Genomic DNA, 19797 nt, shown 5'->3' with positions numbered 1-19797 from the left:
TAGGCCAGTAACCTAACTAACCTAACCATTCTGGCACAGGGACAGCAGACCAATTTATGAAGAGGCCGTAAACTCTTCATAAATATCTCAGTCCCTATAATATAGACTTGTTGCCGCTAGTCTTAATAAATTTCCCTCAATGGTCATTTTATTGTGGAAACAGAGAAAAAAGCAAAATGTAAAACTACAGTATGTTTTCCACGGTGTCTTTTCTGTTATTTTAGACTGGGACCCGACGTTGTGAAAATGCAACCTTTTGGCCATGGCGGAAACACTGCAGCAAAAAACTCTACGTTTTACATTACCTGTACTTTCAACTCCCTAAAGAGACATAGTACTCCTTGTGGTCAATGTGTAAAGTAAGGGTCCGTTCACACTGAGTTTTTTGGCGAGGATTTTGGCGCTGAATCCGTGTAAGAATCCACGTGGAAAAAACGCCTCCCCATAGAGTTCTATTGGTTCTGGAAAAAAGCTTCCTTCAGGTGAATTCCGCCTGCAAAAACCAATGCAGTTAATGGGAGGAGGAAAATCCACGTGGAATTGGCAAAAATCCACATGGAATTAGCAAATTTCCAAATTCCTGAAGTGGAATTTTTCCTCGCCAAATTCCTCACCAAAAAACTCAGTGTTAATGGATCCTAAGGGTCAGTGCACACAGTTTTTTGGCATTGATTTTGACGCTGAATCCGCCTCAAAATCAGCCTCCAAAAAAGGGAAGCTATTGGGAGGCTTTTTTTGGAGACTGATTTTGAGGCAGATTCAGTGTCAAAATCCGCACCAAAAAACTCTGTGTGCACTGACCCTAAGAAATTACAACAAAAAACACTTGTAGCTTTTCCAACTGATGTCACAGCGTACTTTGGCTTGTAGTGCAACTCTATTCACTAACATGAGTGACAAGGGTGACACAACAATCTTTGGTTACGTGTCAGGAGTCACAGCCAAGGTCATAGTGTAGCCCTATCCTAAATTAATCTAAAGCTAATGACCCACAGCCTGACTGCATTTCACAGTACAAAAAATCCTAAATCCCATCCATACATTGCAGAAAAAAATGTTGTAGAAAAACTGCATGTGTTTTTGAAAACCAAAGCATGTCTATCCTGCAAAAACACAATAAAAAACACAATGCGCTTCCACTGCGCTTTTTCAGCAGCATTTTATAGTTGCGTACTGCAATGTGGGGCTTCAGCCTATGTAGAATAATAAATGCGAATGACAATGGGAGTAATTTATGAAATGCACTTCTTTTCACTGAAATTTTGTGCAGTTACACCTTATGTGCGCCTTTTCAGTTTCTAGTGTGATTTACTAATCGGGCAAAAGCTGTTGAAAACTACCTTGCACAAGTCCTCGCCATGTGTCTGGCACCTTTTTGTTGTGCCTACATAATTATTAAGACTCAGAACAGAATGGTATTTAACCCCTTCCCGACATACGCCGTAATAGTACGGCGCATGTCGGATGTGTAACTATGGCGACCGCCCGGGAGCCGGGCGGCCGCCATAGCTGCTGGGTGTCTACTGCTTTAAGCTGTAGACAACCGGCTCTAATGCCTTCGATCGGTCCCCGGACCGATCAGAGGCATTAACCCCTCCGGCGCCACGGTCAAAGGCGCCGGAGGCGCCATTTTCTCGGAGGCGCATGGGCGCCGCCATTTTGCCGGTGATCACCGGCTCCTGGAGGTATGCTCCAGGGCCGACGTCACGTTGGCATGACAGCCGGGAGCCTTTACAAGGCTCCCAGGCTTGTCTGCAAATTATCTCTTTTGCAGTTTGGTCTATGCAGCCTGCAAAAGAAATGATGATTTTTTGCAATGCATTGCAATGCATTAGCATTGTAATGCATTGCATTAGTGATCAGATCCCCTGGTGTTCAACACCCCTAGGGGGTCTAATAAATGCAAAAAAAAAAAAATTTAAAAAAAGTAAAAAAAAAAATATAACAACATATAAAAAGTATTAAAAATTCAAATCGCCCCCCTTTCCCTAGAACACATATAAAAGTAGTTAAAAACTGTGAAACACATACATGTTAGGTATCCCCGCGTCCGAAATCGCCCGCTCTACAAATCTATAAAAATATTTTTCCTGTTCGGTATACGCCGTAGTGGGAAAAATAGTGAAAAGTGCCAAACCGCTGTTTTTTCACTGTTTTGATTCTGATAAAAATTTGAATAAAAAATTATCAAAGTATTTCCCGAAAATGGTAGAACTAAAAAGTACACCCGTCCCTGCAAAAAAAGATGCCCTATGTATCATGCGTATAAAAAAGTTACGGCTGTCGGAATATGGCAACTTTTAGAAAAAAATATTTTTTTTACACAGTTTTGGATTTTTTTCTGTGAAACTCATTTTTTTTGTTATTTTTTTGCAGGTTTTTTCCTCTCTATGTATATGAGATGAATTAAAATGTCATTCACTTTGCTGATATTGTAAAATGGAGCATTTTTGTCCACTTTGTTTCCCCAGCAGTCGAAAATGCTGGATATCTGCAACATGGAACCTTAGTCAAATGTGTTTTTGCCTAAAAATTGTATGTATGAAAAGATAAGAAATACATTGCAGTTCACCTCCCACTGATTTCAATGAGTGCTGATCTGTAGTGACAGGATTCATCCACTGTTGAATTTCAGCTAAACAGGTATTTATAGATTAAGACAGGTCATTTACTCCGGCATTAAAGACAGATATAGCTTGTTACCTAAAAATAGAACATTCCGTAACACATTTCTCAGTAGTGTGATTTTCTAATATAGGAGCAGTCAGTTATTTGCTGTGTTTCTTGAAAAAATAACGTACAAATTTTTGCAACACAACACATGGTGGCTCAGTGGTTACCCTTACAGCTCTGGAGTCATGGGTTCAAATCTTGCCAAGGACAACATCTACAAGGAGTTTGTATGTTCTTCCTGTGGTTGCGTGGATTTCCTCCCATACTCCAACGACATACTGATAGGGAAAAATGTAGACTGTGAGCTGACAATCTACATTTTTAACCGCTTCCTGCCGATGGCACTTTTTGACTTCCTGACCAAGCTCGATTTTTCATAACTGCCATGTGTCTCTTTATGTGGCAATAACTCTGGAACACTTTAACTTACCAAAGTGATTTTGAGATTGTTTTTTCGTAACACATTGTACTTCATGTTAGTGGTAAATTTTGGTAGATATGTTTTGTGTTTTGTTATGAAAAAATAGGAAATTTGGTGGAAATTTTGAAAAATATGCATTTTATAAAGTTTGAAATGATGTGCATTGCATACAGATAGTCAGACCGCCAAAATTATATCATAAATCTAATGTACCAGATCTCTGCTTTATGTCGGCATCAAACTTTAGTCACCCTTTTATTTTTTACGGACATTAGAAGGTTTACAAGTGAAACAACAATATTCAAAATTTTCAAAGAAATTTCCAAAACCCATATTTTAAGGGACTAATCCAGTTATGAAGGGGTTTTGACAGGGGCGGATCCAGGGCCGGGCGAGCCGGGCAACCGCCTGGGGCCCCGCGCTTAGCGGGGCCCCGCGGCACGGCCGGGACCTAACAAAATGGTCCCGGTCGGCATGTCCCGACTCCAACTGAGCTCAGTGTTAAAGCAGGAGCTGAGCTCACAGCTCCTGCTTTAAACGCCTATGTATTTCAGCTCATCGGCGGTAGGACGCCGATGAGCTGAATGCATAGGCGTTTAAAGCTGGAGCTGTCACAGCTCAGCTCCTGCTTTAACGCTGAGCTCCGGCATTTGTAGCCGCGATGTGATGACGTCATCACATCGCGGCTACAATATGTGTATGAGGGAGAGAGCTGCGGGGGAGCGAGGAATGGTGAGTGTGTGTGTGTGTGTGAGAGAGAACGTGAGAACGGCATGACACTGGGGCAGATGGAGGGGGAGAACGGCATGACACTGGGGCAGATGGAGGGGGAGAACGGCATGACACTGGGGCAGATGGAGGGGGGAGAATGGCATGACACTGGGGCAGATGAAGGGGGGAAGAACAGAATGACACTAGGGCAGATGGAGGGGGGAGAATGGCATGGCACTGGGGCAGATGAAGGGGGGGAAGAACAGCAGGACACTGGGGCAGATGGAGGGGGGAGAATGGCATGACACTGGGGCAGATGGAGGGGGGAGAATGGCATGACACTGGGGCAGATGGAGGGGGGAGAATGGCATGACACTGGGGCAGATGGAGGGGGGAGAATGGCATGACACTGGGGCAGATAGAGGGGGAGAGAACAGCATGACACTGGGGCAGATGGAGGGGGGAGAACGGCATGACACTGGGGCAGATGGAGGGGGGAGAACGGCATGACACTGGGGAAGATGAAGGGGGGGAGAACAGCATGACACTGGGGCAGATGAAGGGGGAGAACGGCATGACACTAGGGCAGATGAAGGGGGGAAGAATGGCATGACATTGGGGCAGATGAAGGGGGGAGAACGGCATGACACTGGGGCAGATGAAGGGGGGAGAACGGCATGACACTGGGGCAGAGACGGGGGGAATGAAACTGGGCAGATAAAGGGGGAGAATGGCATGAAACTGGGGACAGAGATAGAGGGGGGGACATGAAACTAGGGGTAGATGAAGGGTGTATATGAAAATGGGGGGGAGATATAATTTACGGGTGACTGTAGGAGGATTATACTGTGTGGAATCACATGAAAATTGAATGAGAATGGGTGGAGTCAACATACAAGTGGGCGGGGCCTAATTTGCTGCGGCGTGCTGCGCGCGCCGCACGTTTTGTTCCCTCTTTCTAGTCTTCAACAGTTGGGAAGTACAGGTTAGAAGTGCAAGACCCCCAGTAAGTAGGGCCCCGCCAAAGTCAATTGCCCAGGGCCCCACAAACCCTGGATCCGCCACTGGGTTTTGAAAGACCCTTGTATTAAAACCCCCCATAAATCACCCCATTTTCAAAACTGCACCCCTTAAATAAGCCAAAACAACATATACCTAGTATTTTAACCCTATAAGTGCTTAACAGGAATTAATACAAATTGGAGGTGAAATTTTCAAATTTGATTTTATTTTACTAATATTTTCGTTTAGCCCTAGAATTTGCACATTCACAAGGGTTAAAGGAGAAAACGCATCTCACAATTTGTTATGCAAGTTCTCCCGACTATCATAGTACCCCACTTGTGGGTGTAAACTAATATATGGACGCACAGCGAGACGCAGAAGGGAAGGCGCGCCAAAGAGCTTTTAGAGGGCAGATCTAACTGTGATCAGTTTCAGGAACCATGTCGTATTTACAAAGCCCTTGAGGTGTCAAAACAGTGGAAACCTCTAGAAAGTGACCTTTTTGAAAACCGCACCCCTCAAAGAATTTATCAAGTGATGTAATGAGCATTAGTAACCCCAAAGTGAATATGTAAGCTGTGTGGAGTAAATTGGGTACACCAAATCCCATTCTATTTTCCCACTAGCTCCTATGACACGGACGGGAAAGAGGGGCATTCTGGGGGGTCAGCGCTGGTGTATTCTCTCTCATAAGCTCTAAATATGGGGTGTCCCCTGAAAACGCTCGCACCGCTTACACATTTCCTTCTAGTCGCAGCCACTTACGTTCTAATGATTTGGCGACTTTTGGGGTTTTTGTCTTCACATTGTACAAGCTAGATTTTTATTTTTATTTTCTGGCAATGTGGCTATATGAGGGCTTGGTGTTTGCGGTATTAGATGTACTTTTCAATGCCACCATTTTGGGGCCTGTAACTTATTGACTACATTTTATTAACTCTTTCTGGCTGAGATATAAAAGGAAACGTCAATTCTGGCATTGCTTTTTAGCATTAATTTTTTTCCCGTGCAGCGTACAGCATAAGTAACATGTTACCTTTATTCTGCGGGTCGGTAAGGTTACGGCGATACCTCATTTATATCATTTTTTAATGCATTGCTATTTCTGCAGAATAAAATTCAATCAATTATTTTTGCATCGCCATCTCCTGAAAGGCATAACGTTTTTATTTTTTGGAAGACCGAGCTGGTTGAGGGCTTATTTTTTGGGGGATGACCTCTGCTTTTTATTGGTACCATTTTGGTTTTCATTTGACCATTTGATTACTTTTTATTGAACATTTTGTAAGGGAAAGGTGGTGAATAATCATTATTTTGTGCGTTTTTCTACGTTTTTTTTTTTTTTAATGACGTTCGCCGTTCGGGTTAAATAATGTTTTAATTTTATTGTTCATGTTATTATGGACGCGGCGATACCAAATATGTAATGTTTTTTCTATTTTTCTGTATTTTACATAATAAAAGATTTTATATGGGAAAATGGGATTTTTGGGTCTTTATTTATTTATAATTTATTTTAAACTTATTTAAACTTTTTTATTTTTACTTTTTTTTCACTTTTTCTTTTCTGTCCCCATGGGGGATTGAAGCAGTGATCGGCTGATCGCTGCTTCACTATATGTATCTGCAATACGCACAGGATGACAGCTTCTATTCCTGGCAGGATCAGCCAGGTAAGTGCAGGGGACAGCACTGATAAGACCCCGGGCTGCCCCCTACGAACACCAGCACCCCCCGAACCAGCGCGGCACCACTGTACCACGATCCCCAAAAATGTCGGCGGTCATGTTGACTGCCCGTATCGCAGGGGTTAACACCCGCCATCAGACCCGGTTCCGACCGCGGGTGTTACAGGGCATAGTCAACCGTGAATTACAGCTGACACCCGCAGCGCATGGTGCGCACACAGGTTCTATGTGCGCACCATTCAGCCGCAGTAATAGTACGGCGGTTTGCGGGAAGTCCTTCCCGGCAGTGCCGTACTATTACGGCGGATGTCGGGAAGGGGTTAAGGACAAAAAAAGCAAATTGTACATACCTTATGCATGTGCACCTAAAGCATATTACCAAGTGTGCAGTACAAGGGGAGCTTTGGAGGATTATGTAAAATGTAAAATGCCCTAATGCATTTCCACTACATCACCAATGGATCATGCCTGATGAAGTTCATACATAGTTACATAGTAGATGTGGTTGGATGAAGACATCAGTGTTATGGTCTGGGGACCCTTGACCACGGACTGGCCCCTGACTGATAACTTCTCAGTACAGTACAGGAAAAACACACCAAAAGAAAACAAAATCGGAAGTATGAGCAGTTTGGACTTCTAGTGTGGATCCTCCTGCACCCTGCCTCGCACAACTAGAAGTAGCCGTGAGCCCGACTAACTTGCCTGAATGGGCACGAGCACAGCCGGAGAAGTAGCTAACCTACCAAGGGAAATAGAGCCCCTGTCTAGCTTCACGTTTACGAAGGAGAGGCAGATACAGAACAAGCCCCCACGGATGTCCAGACGCGGACTAACGGTGAACATGAGTAACACAAAGCATAGGAAGAAAATAAACGTGAAACACAGAATAACTGAACTAAGCAAGGGATAGGGAAAAACAGAACTTAGGATCACACACAAAAAAACCCTACCAAAATTCCAAACTTCCAAACAGAAAAATACCTAGGGCTCGCTGCGCCCGGAACACTATGTCTGGATAGGAGCTCAATACTTAACGAACCAGTCCTGTGTGAACAGGAGCAAGAAACTGGATGGGCCGGGATGCAGATGGTAGCAGCTTCAGACAACAGACCATTACTGGAGAACAATGAGGAACAAATGATAATACCGAGCAACCACAGGAATAGATTGTTAATACAATACAAGGAAGATTGGCAGCAGCAGTAATTCAATCCAGAACCCCTTAGGGAACAGAAGATGCAGGAGAATGACCGATGGATATGAAGAAAACCGCGCTACTCTCTTGGGATAAACCAATACACGCACTTTATTCCACTTTCTAAAAACACAGTTTTAAGAAGTGTTTTTAGAAAGTGGAATAAAGTGCGTGTATTGGTTTATCCCAAGAGAGTAGCGCGGTTTTCTTCATATCCATCGGTCATTCTCCTGCATTACTGGAGAACAGGAACAGACATTTAAGACCAGCCTCAGATAGCATGTACAACAGCCTTATATAGTAAGAGAAGGCCTCGCCCATGGCCTGTCAAGTATTCAGCACTGCAGAGAACTTAACCCCTTCAGAGGCCAAGACACACCAGGCACTGATCCACCAGGCCACTCACCACGTGATCCATGCCCGAGTGCCAGAGCAGAAACAGCATGTCTGGTGTGAACATTCCCCTGCCGTGCATCAGGTGATTCACGCGCTGAATGCCGTCTGGACATTCTGCGTCTGAACCTAAGAGGCCGAGACTGCTGAGACCGGGTCATAACAATCAGTCCATCAAGTCCAACCTATAACCCTGCAATCCCCTACAGTGTTGATCCAGGGGAAGGCAAAAAACCCATGAGGCTCATGCCAATTGCCCCATTTCAAGGGAAAAAATTCCTTCCTGACTCCAATCTGGCAGTCAGTATAAAAACCCTGGATCAAAGTGTCATTAAAATCTAGAGTCCATAACCTGTAATATTGTTCTCTTCAAGAAAGGCATCCAGGCCCTCTTTGAACTTGTTCATTGAATCCACCATCACCACTTCCTGGGGCAGAGACTTCCAGAGCCTTGCTGTTCTTACTGTGAAGAATCCCCTTCTATGTTTCTGGTGAAACCTTCTCTCCTCCAGACGTAGAGGATGTCCACTTGTCACTGTCACTGGTCTAAGAGTAAAAACATCCTTAGAAATTTCTTTGTATTGTATTCATAATTCAGAATGAAATGTTGCACGCTATTATTAATCTGACAGTACCTTGTGTCTAAAATAATATAGCATTGTAATATATGAAATAATTGCCCAATTGTGAAAAAAAAACTGAAAATAAATACTTGTACTATTTCACTAAAGAACCAAATGGTGTGTTCAGTAATTTTAGAATATTGTGGAATGGGTTGTAGAACCCCTCAACAAGCACCACCAACACCTTTATAAAGTGTGCGGCACCAGCGATTTAGAAACATGCTTTTGTGCCACATACCAAAGATGCAATCTGATTTGTATATTGATACAAAGTTTATATCTGCATTGCAAGTGCATGTTGGGTATGTACAGAGCATAGTAAGTGCCCCCATTCTTCTTCGCAGTTGCTTCCCAATGCCACCCCTTTAGCCATGTATCACTTTTTATTCTTACATTCTAGGACAGCATAACACCAAGTTATAAAAATTGTTTCATTGGCAATACAAGAATTTACGATATCAGACGTGTCAGTAGAGGAGGCAGGTTCCCTTTACATGTAGTGATTATAATAACTGGCTACAATAACATTTAGAGGTAAATCGTGGCACAACCTCTGTGTGCCTATCACATGTTCTTGATGTTGCAAAACATAAAAAAAGTAAAAGTTTTTTTTTTCAAGTACATATTTGAGTTCCCTCTCTCTTAAGGTTGGATGTACATATTCATGTGTAATATATACACATATGTCATGTAAGATTGCATCACACGTGTTGCCATAGTGGAGCCCTGGGGGCTTAAACCTAGAGCAACATTTAAAACCAGATCTATCCTAAAACAGATGGTAACCCCATTGACTTGTAATGAGATCTCTAGAGTTTTATCAAGGTTTTCATAATTTCAATAGCAAGAATAGCTCTGTATGCTGCAATATATTTACCAACAAAAGTATGGAACCCTGTAGGGAAGTTCTGTGTAGGGGTAAAGTATATTTAATATATGATAATACAGTGTTTTTGTGCTTTCATGGAGGCTTGTAAACAGAATATTGACTTTTAAATGACTATTTCTTAATAGAGTAGTATCAGGCTTCAATGAGCAGGTACAGTGTGATTTAGAGGGTTTGTATTTCAATAGAAATATTTTAATACGATTTAGTGGATTTTCTATGGCAGTGTGCGTTAAAACCCATGAAACTGCTGATGTGAAAAGTCAGTGACATTTATTTCAATTTATAGGACCTGTAGAGACTGAATGTGTTATTATAGATCCTAGTGAGACTGTATCATTATGCAAGTATTGATTTATTTCTTCTATCTCCTGGTGCGTGACTGGTCTCTAATGCACAGGATGCAAATCTTAAAAGAAACAGAAGGGTGCACTCTGGTACAATATGTTGATATTGAATGTTGTTCTTGAGTCCTAAAAGGGTTATTAATGTAAGATTTGTCTTTAGAAAAGAGGATGGGGAGGGGGGATTTGGTTGTTTATACTAAGTGTGTATTCATAAAGTGTAAATCAAGATTTTCTTTGTGGCATTGGCCTCATATAAATCTAATATAATTAAACTTTGTACCTAGCAGCATCGTGTTCCTTTCATGTAAATTTTGAGTATACTAAGAAGCAGAAGAAACCTAAAATTGAAGGATACTATGCTTTATTTCCTAGGGGTTATTGGAGGGTGAGCCTGTAGAATCATTTTATCTGGTGGGTTAAAGGCATCGCAGTCCAACATTGATGCTAATGGGCTTATCTGAGGATTCTTTAAAGAGCCCACTGTGAAATAGAACTTCTTTTGAGACAAAATGCTAAAATAGACAGTTTTAGGATAGGCTATCAATATTACATCTGTAGGCGTCTGATAGCTAGGACCCCTGCATGTCATCTGTACCATGACAGCACATTTACAGGTAATAACATGTCGGGAGCCATGCTGCTCATCAGCCATACAATGTGCACCACTTAGACCTAAACCCATCGTTACACATTGTACAGAAAGCAAGCAGTGTGGTTCTTGAAATTGTTAACAATACCAGTATCCATGCTGTCCTGGAAAGCTGATCTGCAAAGGTCCTGCCTGACGAACCCTTCTTAAGTGTAATATTAAAGATCAAAGGTAAATAAACCTTACAGAGGTTGTCCAGGAATTGGAGAAACCTTCATGGTAGTAAGGTACTCTGTTGTCTGTTGTCTGCTGCCAATGTCCGTTCAGTCTTGTGCTGGCTCCTCATTGCTGGAAGTCCTGCACCTCATATGACTGTTGAGACAAATTAGTGGCCTCAGTGGTCGCTGGTGAAACAATATACAGTCCTATGAAAAAGTTTGGGCACCCCTATTAATCTTAATCATTTTTAGTTCTAAATATTTTGGTGTTTGCAACAGCCATTTCAGTTTGATATATCTAATAACTGATGGACACAGTAATATTTCAGGATTGAAATGAGGTTTATTGTCCATCAGTTATTAGATATATCAAACTGAAATGGCTGTTGCAAACACCAAAATATTTAGAACTAAAAATGATTAAGATTAATAGGGGTGCCCAAACTTTTTCATAGGACTGTATGTGAGTGATGTTACCAGTCCATCTCCACTGAAGCCACTGATTGCTCTAAGTGGTGATAGGACTTCCAGTAGCAAGATGCCAGCACAAGACTGACAGTGGGCAATGGGAAGCTGGGGACAAGTGAGTATGCTTTTAATTTTTTTTATAGCCTTGTTAAAACTTGACCCCTTGTTATCCAAAAAGATTCCAACTGAGTAAAAACAGCAGATGCAACAGTGTCTAAGCTTCTGACACAAAACATCTGGACACCCTTTGAGTGGATTATTCCCAAATTAATCTGTCCCCAAGTGCCTTATCGAGAATATAATAGAGCTCTCTCTCTCAAAAAAACCCAAACATTTGCGGGGTCACAGTCCAAGAACTGGTAACACTCTTGGTGGGAAAGGACATCTAGGCACATTTGTCTATAGTTGGCATTGTACCTCATGAAAATATTGCCTCCTTCATCTGAAGGCTTGATAATTATGGACTTCTCCTCCCTCTTCAGATCAAGTAGCTCTTCAATCTGTTTGTGACTCAAATTGCCCCTCCCCTTTGTGCCCCTATTCCCTTTAAGGATAGACTAACCCTGTACCACCATTTTGACAAAGGTATTGATAAAGCCAGTATCAAATACTGAAAGGAGCAGGGTGCTTCCTTTAAATAATAAAGTCAAAAGCTAAATATTGGTCTGTAGGACCTTCTCCATTTTCTGAAATTCAGAATTAGCAGGGAAATGTCTTGCCATATTGATTGCTAGCTTAAATTAGCAGAACATTTATCCAGAATGATTTGTTCCTTTTCAAGCAAGATAGAGATAAGTATAAGTGGACTATTTGCAATCTTTTTCCCACTTAGTCAGGAAACGCACCTGACTAACAGGTAACACGGGTTTTCTTAATCCTTAGGATATTATCCAAATGCTTTTTTCTGCACTTCCCTAAAGGACTTAACAAAGTCATTAGTTGTTTAAAGAGTAACTGAATTTTCATAATATGTTGAAAGATGTGCAGTTTCTTGCCAGCCATACACTCTATGACTATATGAGCCTTCATACATAGTGTTTTATCAGTTTTTCTGCTGCTAATAATAACATTATGGCTGCAGCACATTTTACATTTTTCCCTCAGGCAGCTGGCCTTTTCAGTAAGGAGCAGTCTGTTCCCTTTCCTGTCCATTACTATTATTATTGGTTCTACATGTAATTCTTCCAGGGTTACCTGTAAAATAACAAACGATTGGCTAAGAAAAGCCCAAGTAACCATAATATAGGAGATTCAGGGACACTGGACAGAAAATACATACAGGCATGATGCATCTAAAAAAGATCCCTGAGGCTAAGGCCCCACATTGCGGAAACACAGCTGTTTTTATTGCAGATTTTGTTGCATTTTTTTGAGCAAAAGACAACAATGGCTACCAAAGGAATGGGAAATATAAAGAAAGTTCTTATACTTCTTCCTTCTGCTCAATCCACTCCTGGCTTTGGCTCAAAAAACTGCAACAAAAAATGCTGCGTTTCCACAACATGGGGCCTTAGCCTGATACAGGAGAAGAGAAATCTATGAGCAGAGACAATCACAGTCATACAATCAGCCAGAAGAAGATACTGTCAGGAATCTCCATTCTGCCACTATTGCTTTAAGGATACTGTGCCAACCTGAGGTACTTCTACAGTGTCAGATAATTCTCTTCTTATCCAATTAGTAGCTGAGAAGACATATTTAAACTCTCTTCTGCCTCAGCCAGGTGCCAGCAGTTATTTTCTCTTGTTTGGCTCTCATACCTGACTTTGTCTTACACTGCTTCATACTGATCTCTAGGAACCAAATCTTGGCTTGAAAGCAGAAAACCTCTTATTTCCTGATTTTGCTTCTGACTCTGACAAGAACTCTAGTAAATCAACCCCTGGTTTGTTAGCCGCTTATCTCCTGACTGTGTTGCGGACATTTCCTCTTGGACTATGACTACTGGCCTGAACATTTAATAACCTGATTTGTCTTCCTGATTCTGATTAGCCTTGTACATTTTTTTGTGAGTTCTGGTTTTTATTTCTGATAGTAGAGCATTTATTTCTTGTACATGTTCAGTGGTGACAAGTTGTACTCCAAATTTAGTAAAGTCCATCTGTCCTTGTGCTTGGTGCTGGTAAAAGTGTTTAGGTGTCTGAGATCTATTTCTCAGCACTTTATAACATTTAACAGCTAGTTCTACTTCTCCTTATCAGCCAGATCCTGCAATTTTCTGATATTCGCTATAGGGACTCCACCATAGCAAAACTTCAGACCTATAATAACTAGAGATGAGCGAGTAGTACTCGATCAAGTAGGTATTCAATCGAATACTACGGTATTCGAAATACTCGTACTTGATCGAGTACCACTCGCTATTCGAATGTAAAAGTTCGATGCAGAACCAGCATTGATTGGCCGAATGCTCTACAGTCGTCCAATCAATGCTGGTTCTTCTCCTACCTTTAGAAGTCTTCTCCGTGCAGCTTCCCTGCGGCGTCTTCCGGCTCTGAATTCACTCTGCCAGGCATCGGGCCTGGGCAGAGCCGACTGCACATGTCCGCTTGTAGTGCGGAGGATCCAGCCCGACCCTCACTCGTGGACTTGGTAAGTGTAATTTGATCGAATGTTGCTTACCCCTGAAACGAGCATTTTCCCCCCATAGACTATTATAGAGTTGGATATTCGATTCGAGTAGTCGAATATTGACGGGCTACTTGAAACGAATATCGAACCTCGAACATTTTAATGTTCGCTTATCTCTAATAATAACTATTTTTCATTATGAAGCATATTCTTAAGTCTGTGGACCAGATGGAAGGAATTACCCAGCTGGTACAGGATTTGGCTAGGTACCGAATTTTCACTTGACTGGGTTTCTCATGTCAAAAATGTATGGTCAGTTCTCTGGGAATACTACTTGTATACTAAAATGTGTATTTGGTGTAAATAAACTTACTTTTTTGGGTTATATTCTGTCTCATGTGATTTCCTTGGATCCAGCCAAGGACCAGGCTATTATAGATTGAATACATCCTACCACTCTTAACCCCTTCTCGACATTAGCCATACTAGCATGGTCAATGTTGGGTGTTTAACTATGGCAGCCGCTCGGGAGCCAGAAGGCCTCCATAGCTGTCATGTGTCTGCTGTTTTATACGTACTAATGCGTGTGCATTGGTGCCTGAAGTGATTGTGGGCATTAACCCCTCTAGTACCTCAGTCAAAGCTGACCAAGGGACTATTTTTCCATATATATATATATATATATATATATATATATATATATATATATATAGCACAGACCAACAGTTTGGACACACCTTCTCATTCAAAGAGTTTTCTGTATTTTCATGACTATGAAAATTGTACATTCACATTGAAGGAATCAAAACTATGAAGTAACACATATGGAATTATATACTTAACAAAAAAGTGTGAAACAACTGAAAATATGTCTTATATTCTAGGTTCTTCAAAGTAGCCACCTTTTGCTTTGATTACTGCTTTGCACACTCTTGGCATTCTCTTGATGAACTTTAAGAGGTAGTCACCTGAAATGGTCTTCCAACAGTCTTGAAGGAGTTCTTAGAGATGCTTAGCACTTGTTGGCCCTTTTGCCTTCACTCTGCAGTCCAGCTCACCCCAAATCATTTCGATTGGGTTCAGGTCTGGTGACTGTGGAGGCCAGGTCATCTGGTGTAGCACCCCATCACTCTACTTCTTGATGAAATAGCCCTTACACAGCCTGGAGGTCTGTTTGGGGTCGTTGTCCTTTTGAAAAATAAATGATGGTCCAACTAAATGCAAACTAGATGGAATAGCATGCCGCTGCTACTCTGGTAGCCATGACCAGCAAAGCACCCCCACACCATCACACCTCCTCCTCCATGCTTCACGGTGGGAACCAGACATGTAGAGTCCATCCGTCCACCGTTTCTGCATTGCACAAAGACACGGTGGTTGGAACCCAAGATCTCAAATTTGGACTCATCAGACCAAAGTACAGATTTCCACTGGTTTAAAGTCCATTCCTTGTGCTCTTTTGCCAAAACAAGTCTCTTCTGCTTGTTACCTGTCCTTAGCAGTGGTTTTCAAGCAGCTATTTTACCATGAAGGCCTGCTGCACAAAGTCTCCTCTTAACAGTTATTATAGAGATGTGTCTGCTGCTAGAACTCTGTGTGGCATTGACCTGGTCTCTAATCTGAGTTGCTGTTAACCTGCGATTTCTGAGGCTGGTGACTCCGATGAACTTATCCTCCGCAGCAGAGGTGACTCTTGATCTTCCTTTCCTGGGACGGTCCTCATGTGAGCCAGTTTCTTTGTAGCGCTTGGTTTTTGCAACTGCACTTGGGACACTTTCAAAGTTTTCCCAATTATTCGGACTGACTGACCTTCATTTCTTAAAGTAATGATGGCCACTCATTTTTCTTTACTTAGCTGCTTTCTTCTTGCCATAATACAAATTCTAACAGTCTATTCAGTAGGACTATCATCTGTATATCCACCTGACTTCTGCACAACACAACTGATGGTCCCAACCCCATTTATTAGGAAAGAAATCCCACTTACTAAACCTGATAGGGCACACATGTGAAGTGAGAACCACAAATGCAATTTTTCTTCAAATCCACCCCATTCTGAATTTTTTTCCAACTTCCCAGTACATTGTACAGAATAATTAATGGTAGCATCATGAAGAACAAATTTTCCCTCAAACATTAAGACCTCATATGGCTTTGAAAGTAGAAAATTAAAAAAGTTCTGGGGTTTGGAAGGAGGGGAGTCAAAAACGAAAATACAAAAATGCCATTGGCGGGAAGGGGTTAAACTACTGTGTGCCCTTAGAGCTATAGAGCTTGCTGTAAAAACACTGCAGGACAATCAATCTTCAGAATCAGTATACCACCCCCCAAATCTTCTCTGTATTTCAGGCAATATACAGACAGTTATTACAGTACTTACTTTGTGTGTTCCATTTTTTCACAAACCTTGAATGACACACACTGTAAATTTACATTGCTATGCAGTTATGTCAAATACTGGAAATCCACCATCTGTTCGCTAATTTTTTTTCTTGAGGCTCGGTTGCCTCTGGGGGCCAAAATCTAGGTCATATATCAATGTCCTTCTGCCAGCTAACATAATTGCTTTGAAAAAAATTATATTCAGCATGAATGACATATGCACCAAAGTCCCAGCTACTTTTACCAAAACAAAATTCTTTGGGGTCTTGGTGTAACACAAGAGTTGCCAAATATTCTCAATTCAGTTAAGACCCACCATTTTGTGACTGTGACCTTAATAAGGATTATGTTCTCTTACAGACCATTTCCTTGCACAAGGCTGTTTGAGGGTATGTTCAGCTGCGGAATCTACGGCAAGATAGGGCAGCCCGCTTCTTTTTTACACTACTAACTAGCGGAAATAAAAATTGTGAATAGAATATTATGAAGCCTGTGGAAGCTCCTATGAATAATCATATTGCCAGAATACATGTAATACATGTGATGACTTAGAAAGAGGAGAACACTTTTACGTTGGCATACAGTTCTCACATGCAGTATGTGTACCACAACTCTTACTTTAGGGGAGAATGTCTGGGCCCAAAACAGAGAGGAAGTATAAATCTTTCCTTTTTTTATTTCAATGTACTATTGCTTGCTTTATCTTTCGATGCAAAAAACCCACCAAAAAACTGTGTGAAAGTGACTTAAAACCATTTTTGTGATGACTTTGTGTATCATATGGTTAGCCATATAAGCACATTTTTTAGTTATTTTTTATGACATAATTCTAATTTATAAATGTCAATTTATTTTCCTTATATATATTTATTTAATTTTCTATTTATTTTTACAGTTTTCTAAAGTGCTTCCCAAAAGTAAAATGTACCTAGAGAACAATAATGACGTCCCGCGTATAAGAAAATTGGAGGTGGAGCGAACTCAGACAAATGCCACACATCATTCCAACTTGAATGGTCGAATTGGCACAGCCGCTGTGGCCGGTGACTTCAATGAGCTCTTACTTCTAGAAAGCTTTCACCGAGTAGCCGATGCTAAAAGTGAGAGGGACAAGTCTTATCAGAACGGGCAAGATTGTAGCATTGCTTTTGGAGAAGACTTTGGCCCAACCCCAGTAGAGGGAAGGTAAGGAAATCCACCTACTTCAATAATTATAATGGCATGTAGAATGGTAGTATGAGTACATTTGTGACCTGAACTTGTAATACTAAAGTGTTACCTCAAAGGCCAAAGAGGAATAACAAATCTACAGCAACTATTGAACCATAATATAGGCTGTTCGATATTAACTATGTATTTAAACTAGTTAGGGGGGTACAAAGTTTTATATTCGAGCATTTATGACATTGGCAGAATATTACTGATAGTTATTGAGTCTTTGTTTATAGTGTGTGTACTACAGACAATTCCAAAATTCTCTCATCTACACTAAAATCTCGGGAATAAAAACAAATTGGAGTACTAAAAAATTAAAGCAAACCTATCACTGCATCCATGCTGTCCTCTCAGAGAATGGCACACAGTAGGGACAGGCACATGGATTTAACATGTGCAGCAAAAATGTTGTGTTTTGGGTAAACTCGTATCTTGTTAGTGGCTTCAAGCATACGCTCTAGGAGTTGTGTGTATTCATGAACACAAGGCTCCCACCTCCAGTTCATTGACTGTTCTTTCCCTATTGCATTACATGAGGAAGGGGAATGGAGAATTTTCAGATGTTTGACAGGTGGGCTAAGAGAGCTCAATACTCATGAGTGCATCATGCTCCAAGTACACAGTGCTTGCCTTGTAATAGGATCTTGATTTGAAGGACCCAAATGCCTGTGCATTACATAGACAATCCATTGATTTTAAAGCATTGCAGGGGACTAGAAAACTTGAAACAATTTGTGATATGGCAATTTTATATCTTACAAAAAGGGTTGTAAAAAGTGGACAATCCCCTAACCCAAAAGGTAGAATTAATATTTCTTCCCTTACTACTGTGACTTTTACTTTTCATTGCCTTTTACAAAACCTGATTCATTAATGTGGTGAACTGTAAAGTGGATGTATAGAAAAGTGTATACTTATGGTTAAAGGGGTTTTCCCCACCAAGATAATCATATTTAAATTTGTAGAAAATACAATTTTTTGAGATTTTCTCTATTCACCTTAGTGGTGACCGTCTTCTGCCTGTTAATGAATTCAACCATGAGTGCAGGAACTTTATATGGTCTAGAATTTGTCAGCAATTCTACCATGATTTCCTTTTTATGGACAGGTTATCAGGCAGGTACAATATGTGCAGTAGAAGATAACCTGGTCACAATAATGAAGTGAAGGCTGTGCCAGACCATAAAAAGTTCCTGCATTCATGTAAATATCCAGAGGACTACGACTAAGATAACTAGAGAAAAAATTGTTAATTAATTACTTATATGTGCAAAATTGTTTAACTTTCAATTGTCTACAAATTTTAATACAATTATATTTTTGGAAAACTCATTTAAAGAAGTCAGCCTATGTTATCTATATATAGCTCAATGTATATAACTAGAGATGAGTGAGTAGTATTCGATCGAGTAGGTATTCGATCGAATACTATGGTATTCAAAATACTCGTACTCGGTCGAATACCACACGGTAAAAGCAGTAAAAAGTCGATTCCCCTCCCACCTTCCCTGGCGCTTTTTTTTATATCAATGCAGGGGAGATGGGGAATGAACTAGGACAATTTAGGCATTTAAAAAAATGTATATAGTGGTGATGAGCAAGTAGTGAAATATTCAAATTCGATTCGGGTAGACCTCAATATTCAACTATTCGATGGAATACCTACTCGCTCATCTCTATAGATAACCTATAGAATAATTGTGGTGCTCCATATAGCTTTGTATCTACAAAAATGAAAAGTGAAGACAAATCCAAATAGCTGAACTTTACTTCTCCATTTTCATTTTTTTTTCCCGTACTTAAAGCAAAATTAAATGAAAGAAGGCCAGCCACTATGTGAAGTGAGAGGTCAGTCACAATCAGAGAATATCTTTTCTTGGAACAAGAAGTAGGAAATAAATGCATTTTTTTCTACTGAGGTGAAACATGAATTATTCATCTGGAATCAGTCTGAACCATTGCCAAGAATGAGAAGAGTCTTTTAAGCCTTTGAGAGTAATTTGTAGATCAGTTATAATACGCTGAAGGATCATTGTCGCTACTGCAAGTAATGCTGCTTTGTGAGGCGTTAGCAGAGGTAGCACATGCATTAATGTTTTCCAATGTATTCTGCCCCAATGCCAAGAAAAATGAGCCAAGGAAACTGCTGTGCTTGGGCTTTAAAAATTAACCTCAATGTCACATCACAGGATGTGCTAAGGCTTACATCTAACGTAATGAGATTTCAAGAGTCCTATAGTGCGTTTTTCAACATTATTTATTTTTAGCACTTATTTTCATATACATTATATGTATACATTAAAGTGTAATTTTTCTGCAATGTTGACTTTTAAATTCGTGTTCCTAAATCATTATGCCAATATCTTAGTCAGACATCATAACCAAGATGAAGAATAGAATGTGGATATA

At 40.7% G+C, this 19797-nt stretch overlaps 1 protein-coding gene across 2 annotated transcripts in view; it reads left to right on the top strand.

Annotated features, from left to right (window-relative positions):
• The window catches only part of OCA2 (OCA2 melanosomal transmembrane protein), a 226507-nt gene that overhangs the window by 24576 nt on the left and 182134 nt on the right, over window positions 1-19797 (top strand). For both annotated transcript variants that reach the window (XM_075265189.1, XM_075265188.1), the window contains exon 2: window positions 17069-17358. In XM_075265189.1, coding sequence (XP_075121290.1) covers window positions 17096-17358 — 263 coding nt within the window. In that variant the 5' untranslated portion in view covers window positions 17069-17095. The remainder of the gene's footprint in view (window positions 1-17068; window positions 17359-19797) is intronic.

The sequence above is a fragment of the Leptodactylus fuscus genome, chromosome 2, assembly GCF_031893055.1.
Source record: "Leptodactylus fuscus isolate aLepFus1 chromosome 2, aLepFus1.hap2, whole genome shotgun sequence".
NCBI classification, from domain to species: Eukaryota; Metazoa; Chordata; class Amphibia; order Anura; family Leptodactylidae; genus Leptodactylus; species Leptodactylus fuscus.
This window is presented reverse-complemented; position numbering and strand designations above follow the sequence as displayed.